Below are 11,754 nucleotides of genomic sequence, written 5' to 3' on the forward strand. Positions count from 1 at the left end.
GAAGTGTAAGAGGTCAGTCAAGCTGCTTCTCAGTCCTTCCTATATCTGTGTCTTTGGGCCAAACTAGACATGACAGAACAGCCACATGTATGTTTAGGATGTGTCTGCCCTGTTCATATATAAAGCAGAAGCAGGGTGTGGGTCCGCTACTTACAGCCAAAGGGACGTGTGGAGAAGGGGAGGGAAACCAATCCTGTTCTCCAGCCTTACTTCTCAGTTGCTTTAGCCATTTTTGATCAACTCAGCTCATTTCCAGTATTGGAAGTAGGCTGGGGAAAATTGCTTAAAAAGCAAAGAAGGACCCAGCACAGCTGGCCTATCGCATCTAATTCAACCCTTTTTGGGAGAGATAATAACATTATTTATTATTTCTGGGGTCCAAAGGCATATTTAGACACATCTTCAGTCTATTGCAAGCTCAGTGGAACTGCACGCAGTTGACTCAGAAACTATTTCAGAAACAGTCTTCTGTTTCTACCACAGGAGATTGCTGTTTGTGGAAAAATCAGCCGAAGGCCTCCTGGGCTGATCGAACAAGCTTCAGGATTGTTTGGAACCTAGCCTGTATTTTTTATCAGCATTTAAAAAGCAACAGGGTGGCTTTTGATAAAAATAAAAATATCTTCAAAACATTTACAGGCACAATATAACATCAGTATAGCAGCAATCATATGTATCAAACCATCTGTTCCAACACTATTATCTTTTCGGCACAAGTTCAAGACTTTCCTTTTCTCCCAGGCATTTTAGCATGTGTTTGAAATTGTTTTTATATTGTTTTAAATTTTAAAATTGTGTTTTAAATTGTTTTTTACAATATGTGTTTTAAATTGTATATTTGTTTTAATGTTTCTGATTGCTGTAAACCGCCCAGAGAGCTTTGGCTATGGGGCGGTATACAAGTGCAATAAATAAATAAATAAATAAATAAATCTGTTCCTACAAATCGATGCCAAACACCAACTATTATTAAATGTTGTCCAAATTAGAAATTATGGAAAATAGAAAGCTGTCTGGGTATTTCTCTCCTAAGGTAAGCTTCAGTAGTTACAGATGACCTCAGGCACATAATTCCATCCCTCCCTCCATGATGTTTAAGAGATGTTGTTACTTGATTTTTATTGTATTGTTTTTAGGCTGATGTGTTTGCCACACTGGGCTCCTTTGGGAGGAAGGGCTTGCACAGCACTCCCAACATCAGATTGTGATTGGAAGATCAGGCAGTGTTACAACTGCACTGACCAATGTGGGAATCAACCTGGTCCAAAAAAATTCCTCACAGAATAATGCTTAACCCACTTTCAACATCAGTATTTGCTTCTAGCTTAAACAAAATGAAAGATATAAATAACTGCATATCTAACCGTTAAAAAAAAATTATAATCAAGAGATCCCACCCCCACAAAAACCTAAAAAATGAAGTGGCAATACTTTGGTACAAGCAGGGACTTCTGCTGGCACCGAGAACTAAACGAAACTATCATTGGCGATCACTCGTGGCTGAGTAAGATTGTCTTCCAAGATAAGGTCTTTAACAGTGGCTCCATAAGTGACTGTGGAGGCCAATTCTGGATCCACACAGCCTTCCACAGTGAGGACATAGGTTTCCAGATGGAAGATGGTCGCGATGAGGATTTGTTTGACGTGCCTTCCGCTTAGCTCGTATTCGCCCGGTATTTGTGCTTCTTCGAAGTCCACGGCACCTTTGATAATAGCCAACCTCCATTTGGGATGTTCATGGGCCAAGACTTCCCAGTTCTCAATGTTCATGTTAACTTTTTTAGATTCGCTTTAAGAACATCTTTAAACCTCTTTTGCTGTCCTCCAATATTCCATTTTCCATCCTTAAGTTGGAAGTAAAGTAGCTGCTTTGGAAGACGGTCATTAGGCATACAAACAACATGGCTGGTCCAGCAAAGTTGATGTTGAAGGATCATTGTTTCAACACTGGTAGTCTTTGCTTCTTCCAAAACGCTAACATTAGTCCATCTGACTTCCCAAGTAATTTGCAGAATTTTCCAGAGGCAGTATTGGTGGAATCTTTCAAGAAGTTGGGAGTGGCGTTTATCAATGGTCCATGTTTCACAGGCACACAGTAAGGACGGTAGTACAATGGCTTTGTAAATAAGCATTTTGGTCTCCCTGCGAATATCCCGATCCTCGAACACTCTACGCTTCATTTGGGAGAATGCGGCACTCGCAGAGCTCAGATGATGTTGAATTTCAGCATCGATGTCAGCTTTTACAGAGAGATGGCTGTCAAGTTAGGAAAAGTGATCAACGTTCTCCAGCGTCACATCCTTAAGCTAGATTGATGGTGCTACAGAGGAACTAGTTTGCACCTGTTGATTAAGCACTCCTTAATGCCAACTCCTTCTTTCCCAATGGTTTCTGGCTATAAATCAAAACCATGCCCAACTCTTGCATTGAAATCGCCCAAGAGGATAATTTTATCCTACTTAGGTATCTCTGATAAGATGGTGTCCAGCTGGTTATAAAAAATTTTCCTTGGTGTCTTCATCAGCATCTAATGTTGGTGCATAAGCACTTAGAATAGTTGCCTGCTGGGTTTTGGCAAGTTTTAACCAGAGAGTTAAGAGTCGTTCATTAATGCCAATAGGAACTTCTGACAAGAGCTTCACAAGATTATTTTTAATAGCAAAGCCTAATCCATGTATTCGTCGTTCTTGTTCAGGCAGTCCTTTCCAGAAGTAGGTATCGCCTCCTTTTTCTTCCTTCAGTTGTCCTTCTCCTGCTCTTCGAGTTTCTTGGAGTGCTGCTATGTCAATATTAAAATGTCTCAACTCCCTCACAATGATGGCAGTCCTGCATTCAGGACGTTAACTATCTGTATTATCCAGCAATGTCCATATATTCCATGTTCCAAAGTTCAGTTGTCTTTTGCGACCACTAAGTGGTAACCTCACTGGATGTGGTAATCCAGTCAGGGAGAGAGATGTGGCAGACTATGTTTAGGGTACCTATTCTAGCCCCCTCCCTAAACGGGGTGAGCAGAGTGGTTCCTGAAAAGGACTGCTCAGTCGTGGATATAGCTGCCAAACTACTCAATTGCCTTGGTCCTTGAGCCAGTATCCACCGCCCATGTGCCAGTCCATGACTAGGGGCTCCCAGATTTCACAGTCCTGCCCCCGTTGCCATTCGCTGATCGCCATGGGACTTTTGGTTTGGTTTGCTCGGAAGACACCTGTGCATGAATTTGTTTTACATGGGGAGATTGGCACATGACGATCAACACACAATCTTGACAGAGAAAGGCTTTGATCCAATGGCATGGATACCACGACAATTGGAAGTCTTTTATCTGCTGCAGCCTTCATCTGCCTCCACAGCAGTTGTAACATACACATTGTTATCCTCCGCCTGTTCTGCCATTGAGGACATTCTTGGATCATTCTTTGTCTGGTTCCTCTCCCTTGACCTTACCGCCATGGGTTACCCTGCTGGGAGTACATGACTCCCAACAGCATCACTCATAGGGTTCATTGGAACACACAAGCCCACTCACCACTACAAGGTGATGATCCAGTGAGGGGGAGCTTGGAAGTGGAGAAGCAGCAGGAAGAGAGGGATAATTAACCTTTTTTCTCCCTTCAGTTTCTCTGTTCCAGTGATGTTTTTCCCCTCTGCATGGGTTTTCAAATATGGATTTGCATGGACCACAGCTGAGTGATAGAACACATGGTTTACATGCATAAGATCCATGTTAAATCCCTGGCATCTCCAGTGAAAAGGACCATGTGGCAGGTGATAGGAAATACTTCAGTCTGAGACTTTCGAGAACCACTTCCAGGAATAGATCAACAATTATTTGTTTATTTTATTTTAAATGTATTTATTTCATATACGGATCACTTCCCAGAAAACATCCCAAAGCAATTTAACAATAATTCCATATGACTGCCTCAATAAGAGGCTGCTTAACTATTAAGTAAAGTTATAGCCCCAAGTAAACAGTTACTTACAAATAAGCTGATAAGCAGAGATGGGCTGTAGCTCAGTGGCAGAGCACATGCTTTACATGCCCAAGGTCCCAGGATCAATTCCAAACATGTCCACATAGGACTGTGAAGACTCCTGGCTGAAGCTATGGAGAGCCATTGCCAGCCAGTGTAGACAATACTGAGCTAGATGGACTAAATGTCTGACTCAGTATAAGGCAGCTTTCTACATTTCTAATAAGTTCTGTTAAACAGGCTAATTGTTAAACTGAGAGAAGACCTTGGATAACCATTTCCACACTGCATATTCCATATTGCATTAAACACCTTAAATACTTGCATCATTAAATACTGTAGAAAGGAAAGCTCCAATAAAATCATTCTAATATCAGAACTGTTGCTGTGTGAAGTCCTTTGTTTAATGCAGCAACACAGCTCAGTGCAAGAATAGCAGCAGAGAGAGCTTCCCTCTTTGGCAAGATATTTTTTAGATATATGATGAAATACTTGAAACATACTTCTTGACTATTTTTTTTCTCTCTTAATGAAACCATATCATTCTCCAGCCTTTGAATCTCACTTTTCAGGCGCCCCACTTCTCTCTCTGCGAGGGCTTTAAAATGCTGCTCGGTTTCAATTTCATTCTGCCTGGCTCTGAAAAGAGACTAAAGAGAAAGGCAATTAATTATTGTGCAGGGTTAATGAACACTGGTGATTTACAGGCACCTTTTAGAAGAAATTTAGAAGAAACTGAAGATAAAAGTGGATGCAAATGTATAAAACATACAGCTAAGGAGTTCCACTTGTGTAAATATAAAAAATGTAAATGTACTGCCTTCAAGTTGATTCTGACTTATGGCAACCCTATGAATAGGATTTTCATGAGGCTGAGAGGCAGTGACTGGCCCAAGATCACCCAGTGAGCTTCATGGCTATGTGGGGATTCGAACCCTGGTCTCCCAGGTCATAGTCCAACACTTTAACCACTACACCACACTGGCTCTTGTGTAAATTTAGAATAACCTTATTGATATTTAGACTACAAAAGTGCGCGTTTTGTGTAATAAAAGGTCCAGCATTCTCTCTCTGATCAGTTTTTTATAGTTAGCTATCCAAGTGATAAAAAAAATTCAGATGAGATTATGAATCTATTATTTTACTTTTCTCTAATCCAGAGCAGAACAAACGTAGAGCTAATTATATTCACATGGGTTTCTCCATCAATTTGGAGCCTATTTGGTTCAAAAAGCATGACACTAGTGAATAACTTAATATCATGAGCTGATATATGAATTAACTGACATTAATTATCTGACATTATTATTATTAATTTTCCAGATAAAATGTTCTATCTCTTACATGGAAGAAGTTCCGTAATCTATCTAGAACCAACAAATCTAACCAGTTACTAAGCTTCCATTTGATTTTTTTTGAATCCCTTCAACTTACAAAAATCCACTAAAACTTTATGTGCCCATACAATTAATGATATTATGGCTTTCTGTTATACAAAAATTTGCATAACATTCCTTTGTAAATAATATGAACCAAGGATGAACTGCAAAATCTACTGACAAGAAAAAAGAATACAAGTCAATTAGATATTTTATTTGGAAATTATAAATGCAAAATGGTAAGAGCACAGGGAGGGCCTTGCACAAGTAACAATGATCAATACCCCCTTCCTGTTTCTATGCATGTTTACTCAGAAGTAAATACTACAGAGTTTAATGTGTCCTATTTCCAAACCCTAGGCATATTTTCCTCAGAAATAAATTCCATCAAGTTCACTGGGCCTATGTATGTGTGTGTAGGATTTCAGACCCAGATTATGCTCTGAAGGCACATGATGCAGCAAACTTGCTGAAACTGTCTCGTCAGTGCCTGGGTGGGAGATCAGTTCCATGAAGGAAGAAAGGTGGGATATAGTTTGAAATCCTGTGCATATTTACCTGGGAGTAAGCCTCCCTGAACACAGTAGGATTTACTTCAAAATAAACTGTAGGATTGCACTACACATATATTTGACCAAAGAAGAGATCTTAAACATTTACCTGTGTCAAATTAAACTCCTGCCCGACGTTCTTTAAATGTGATGTCATTGCTGCAATACGGTCTTCATAGTCAGTCAACTGATTTTCTAAGTTTGCCTTTTCTTTTTGAAACTTTTGCAGCTGTAAAAATGTTACAAGGCATCATGTAAACCATCTCCCTTGTGGTCTGGCTTTCAGACATTTGCATTTAGAGATGGAGTGGAGGAGAAAAACCACCCATACATTAAAAACTCCAGGGATTCTTTGAGAGCTGTCCATAAAGTATATCCCGTTTTAAAAGCAAGTTAACCCTATTCCCTTTCCCCTTTGTCATAGCCATAATGTAACCAGTGCATGCATCCTAAACTTGTGCAATTTAGGATTTAGGCTGGTTTCAATACAAAATCTGTGGGGAGGATGGACAAACTCTGACCGTAATGCATATATGATGGAATTTACTGCCACAAAGCCATTAGCCTAAATAGATTGTTAAAAGGGTTAAACATGTGCATTGGAAATTGGTCTATCAATACTTATTCGCTATTATAGTAGCTAATGTAGCTAACTTGTCCAGGGCAGCTAGAGAGGCCTTTAGGTGCAAAGGAAAACTATTTCTGAATACCATATGCTGGGGACCAGCTAAACTAAAAGTTAAGGGAGCATTAAAAAAGTAGGCAAGGGGAGATTTCCCCCCCCTGTAATAAATGTAATTATTTTTTGTTTTTTAAAAAATAGGGGTGGGCCCCCTAAGCCTTCTCCTGGCTATGGGCCTGCTGGGGACAAATGATGCTGCCTTTACGCCCAGCTCATGCTCCTCATTTGATTGGCCACTGTATAGAAACAGAATGTTGGCTTAGCATCACTAGATAGACCTTTACTCTGATCCAGTAGCGCTCTCCTAGAGCACTTTTCCTACAAATTATGGGCAGGTCCTGCACGAGGATGGGTCCCTAAGTACTGTCAGCCAGCCCTATAGGGAACCATATTGCATCAGGACAATGCTTCCCAAGCCTCAAGTGGCTGAGGCATGCTTCCCCCCCTCCTTGAATTAAGATGGAAGGCACACTTTATTCTTACACCTCAAGAAGTTTCCTACTTTGTACCCACTACACTCCGCATCAGTCACCCTGCCTTGGAAGGCAACAAGCCCAAACTAGATTTATTCATGCAGAGTTGCAGTGGCAGCCTCCTGCCTATCAACAGTGCTTAGCTAGATGAAACTCCATGTTCCCAGGTATGCCTCTGAATACCAGTTGCTGGGGGGGGGGGCAGTCCAGGATGCTGTATTAGATGGAGTCTGGATCTGACTGAAGGACCAGCCCAGATGTTCTTTTAACTTCTCCTCTGAGGAAATTCTGCTACATCTCTGTATTGGGAAGTGATTGAAATGTTCCAATCCCACCCAGTGCAGAGAAGGAGCAAAATCTTACTGAAAGCCCCTCGAAATGGATTCTGAGTGGAAGAGCAGTTTTAAAAAATCATGCAGGGACACACCAGGCTGCCTCTTTTGTGGGTGGGATTATTTGGCTGCTTCTATTAATTTTTGTTGGGGCAAACTAGGCGGCGCTACAGCAACATCCATTTCGGCATTCCTGCTCTGGGGGTCGAGCAAAACTACCTAGTCCACACCCCAATTCCCAGGTAATCCCAATCCAAAAAGAATGGGGGGCGGCGAGAGGAGATATGAAGGGGTTTAGAGGAAAGGGGGTCCCCAGCGCCGGCTAGCCGGGGGGCTGGAGGGGGCCGTCCCCCGTGTTTTTGGGACTCTCCGAATTTTTTTTTATAAAAAAAATTATTACAGAAATTTTGTTCTGCCCCCCCCCCCGAAGCGGGCTATGGGCCTGGCGCAAGCGTCCTGTATAGCTCAGGCAGCCGCCACGTCTCCCGCCCCTCCACCCCGTTCGCCGCCCCTTGCCTCTTCCTCCAGAGCCTTGTTTTCCGCATTAGCCACGGGGATGGCGAATCCGTCGTCCCAGTGCAGCTCGGCCAGTATCGAAGCGGTGGAGTCGCCGCCGCCATCGCCGGTTCTGTGACTCCCCTCCACGCTCATGGCTGCCGCCGCCATAGCTACCCCCGGACCTTGACGCGCCCTGGGTTCCCTTAGCAACGGCCGGTGTGAGACCTTGGCAACCGCCACGCCGCCTTTGGCGTCGGGTTACTTTTGCTCGCTCCCTCTCACAGACATATACATGCCACCTTGATATTATGCCCTCCTGCTGTTATTGTTGTTATTATTAGCAACGTGTGCACGTGCAGCTTGATCCCTTGCATTTTTACAGTTCTATAAAACCAGGCATGGTGTGTGGAGAGGATTTCCCAACTCCACCACCTGCCTCCTTCTCTCTCATCCCTTTGGGTCCAGGGCCAGCTCCAGGCTTGGGGGTCGGGGTGCTAGTGGCTTGAGCAACGAGATTTTGTTTCATGGCTCCCTCCCATCTTGTCACATGAACAAATATTCCTGGCGTTTTCAGTGTTCACTTATATAAGATGCCATTGTTCCAGTAGGTGGAGCTGCATGCCTGTATATGCCTACTCCCTGAAGAGTTCCTTCATATTAAAAACATAACATAAAATAAAAAATCTCTGGTGGCCTAAAACCCATGTTATGAAAACACAACGCAAAGAGTTCTTATCCATAAAATGACTGTGGGCCAAAATAAAGCACAATTTAGACTGCAATCCTAACCATGTCTCCTCAGAAAGTAAGTCTCAGTGGTCAGAGTGTTGGACTATGACCTGGGAGACCAGGGTTCGAATCCCCACACAGCCATGAAGCTCACTGGGTAACCTTGGGCTTCTCACCCTCAGAGGAAGGCAATGGTAAACCACCTCTGAATATCGCTTGCCATGAAAACCCTATTCATAGGTTCACCTTAAGTCGGGATCAACTTGAAGGCAGTCCATTTCCATTTGACTTTCAAGCAAGTTGGTTTAGGATTGTGGTCTTGGTCTCCCTCCTCAATGAATATGGGGAACAGACAAGCAGGTATAGGCTGACATCTTTTTCTGACCTATTAACAGATTCAGACGGGAAAAAATCACCTGCTTCTTCTGATAAGGAAATGTGACTCCCTTTGCATTCCTTGTGATTTAGGGAAAGGGACAGAGAGCCCATGGGCAAGGAAAGGTGCAGCAGAGAAGGCAACTGAAAGGAAAAATGGAGGTTGACACTTGAAAATGGCAGAAGAGACGGAATTCAGGCAAGATATATAGGGCTGATCAGAGAGGGGACTTTGAAGAAACATTGTCATACTTAAAGAAGGGGAAGGGAGCTACATTTTATTTATTTTAAATAAAATTGGGAAGAGGGAGTGATATAACTTCATCATCCAACTCATTAAAAAAATCACGATGGGGTACAATAAAATCAATAAAGCTTCATAAAATTATTAGATCATAAAATACAGAACAAATGAGCACCCTGAGTCAAATGCATTCTGTAAAAGCACTTGATGAAATAAAAAATGTTTTCAGCAGGTGATGAAATATCAGAGTTGAAGGTGCCTGTCTGTTTTAATATCATGTGTTGTTGCTGAGGCAGATACATCAATATTTTAAAAAAATGCTAAAAACATTGCATTCTCTCAGGCAATGATTTTAGGGCTGCCAGGAACAGTATCCTTAAGCCATCAAATGTCTGGGTAAACAGGAATATTTTTAAGTTCCTCCTGAAGTCAATAATGAAGTTGGAGACAGTATGCTTCCGTATGAAAGTTCCTGGAAACAAGGGTTGTGCATTGTATTTGTACAAACAACAAACCAAATGGAGCCAATTCAGGCCTATGTGTATCCTGTTGGGCAGAGCAATCCAACTCAGGGGAAGCCAGAGTAAGTTGTGCTGGGGCAAGAAAAGCCAGTGTAAAGTTCCGCCACATCCATTTGCCATTTATGAGCCTCTGGACTGGCTGAACACCGGCTCAGCTAGGCGCTAAGCTCAGGAACCAGAAAGTAATAGCCTGCTCTCCTAAATCCCCCTACTAGGGAGTAAGCCCTCTCCATTGACTTCTATTGCAATTATTTTCTTAGACTGATCTTTTTCCCACCATATATTTTGCCTGGATTGGAACGAACACGAGTTGAATGTGGCCTAAGTCCCCTCACCTCGGCCCCTTCTCCTACATGCCCCCGACACCCCTTTTGGGGCATTATACTGGCTCTACTTGCCCCAGTCTTGGTTGAGCTGGCAGCCTGGCTAAGGGACTTATGCTGGATATCCACTGCATCCAGCTCCCCTCAGCCTAGCATAAATGAGAGTTGGATTGCGCCCCAAATCAGGTTGAAGCAGCTACAAAACTCTACAAATTGGATCAGCTAGTCCCAAATCGAGTTGTACAGATCTGTAGCTCAAAACAATCTCTAATGAACCCAGATAGAGTGTCTCTGAAATGACAACACCATAAAAATAAACACCAGGTATGGAGAAAGGGAGGAAAGCTAGAATGCTCTCACCCTATCCAACACTCTTTAGTCACAGTGTTTGGAAGGGGTGAAGTCTTAAAATGGAGAAATCTTTTGTAAATTCTGGTTCTTCGAAATGTTTGGGGGGCTTGGGTGGTATTTGTTCAGCTTGAGTATTTTCTGACCTTTCCAAATCAATCCTAGTCCCATCCTTATTTACATTTAAAAAAAAAAGTTTGTTGTCTTTGTTTTTTTATTATTTGATTCTGGTTGCTAAAAATTATTTTAAAGCCTTGCAGGCATATTTAACCACAGCTTTCTGAATTCAGTATTATTGTTGTTATTTTCCAGTTGCTATCCACAAACAATAAGAAGCAGCCAGCTGGTGTGGTTGCACTTTTTTATTATTAATAGCCAGCCAACCAGCAAAACCTTATGGGCATATTAGCTAGCATTATGAGATTATTATTATTTCCAATTGCTAACAACAGTGAATATTATTAATATTAAATAGTATTTTTATTTTTCCCTCGCTCACTAGAGTTGTTGGCAATCTGCCTCTTATATGACAGGGTCTTTTTAAATTTTTGTGTGTGTGTGTGTGTGGAAAAAGCAAATTTTAAAGGTGACTAGCATGAAAACCTCTGGAGCGACTCACTTGAAATTTATCAGGGTTAATCCCCTCTATTGGGGCTATCACGTCCCCAAATTTTATGTCCATGGACAATTTTTTTGTCAGTGCTGACAGCCCATGCCTGCCTGATGCTACCTACACATGTCTAGTGTTGCAAACCTAATTTTTAAAAACACTATTTTTTTCAAAATGTTGAAGGGACATAGGAAACACAGGAGTATGGCATGACTGAGCACTTACTGTCTTTTTTTAAAAAAAAACTTTTTTGGAAAAAGCAAATTTTAAAGGAGGTTAGCATGAAATCCCCTGGAACTACCCACTTGAAATTTGGCAGGGTTAATCTCTATAGAAGCTACCATGTCCCCTAATTTCATGTCCCTATGTACATATTACCTATATGGTGCTGCCAGCCCACGCCTGCCCTAATGCTGCCCACTCGTGTTTAGTATTGCAAACCTAATTTTTAAAACCCTCAGTTTCTTTCAAAATGTTGAACAAAGGAACAGGGAAACACAGGAGCATGAGAATTGGCATGACTGATCACTGAGAATCTCACCGTTTTTTAAAGAAAACTTTTTGAAAAAGTAAAATTTAATGGTGGCTAGCATGAGAATTCCTGGAGCTACCCATTTGAAATTTGGCAGGGTTAATTCCTTCTATAGGGGCTACCATGTCACCACATTTCATGTCCCTGTATGAAAAAACAAATCCATTATGTCTATTTTAATTT

At 41.8% G+C, this 11,754-nt stretch overlaps 1 protein-coding gene across 1 annotated transcript in view; it reads right to left on the reverse strand.

Annotated features, from left to right (window-relative positions):
* The window catches only part of CCDC39 (coiled-coil domain containing 39), a 64,339-nt gene extending 55,912 nt beyond the window's left edge, over positions 1-8,427 (reverse strand). The window contains exons 1-3 of the mRNA XM_061637390.1: positions 7,908-8,427; positions 6,014-6,133; positions 4,478-4,624 (exon numbers count right to left, since the gene is read on the reverse strand). Coding sequence (XP_061493374.1) covers positions 4,478-4,624; positions 6,014-6,133; positions 7,908-8,057 — 417 coding nt within the window. The 5' untranslated portion in view covers positions 8,058-8,427. The remainder of the gene's footprint in view (positions 1-4,477; positions 4,625-6,013; positions 6,134-7,907) is intronic.
* Between the last annotated feature and the right edge of the window lie 3,327 nt (positions 8,428-11,754).

The sequence above is a fragment of the Rhineura floridana genome, chromosome 7, assembly GCF_030035675.1.
Source record: "Rhineura floridana isolate rRhiFlo1 chromosome 7, rRhiFlo1.hap2, whole genome shotgun sequence".
Lineage (NCBI taxonomy): Eukaryota > Metazoa > Chordata > Lepidosauria > Squamata > Rhineuridae > Rhineura > Rhineura floridana.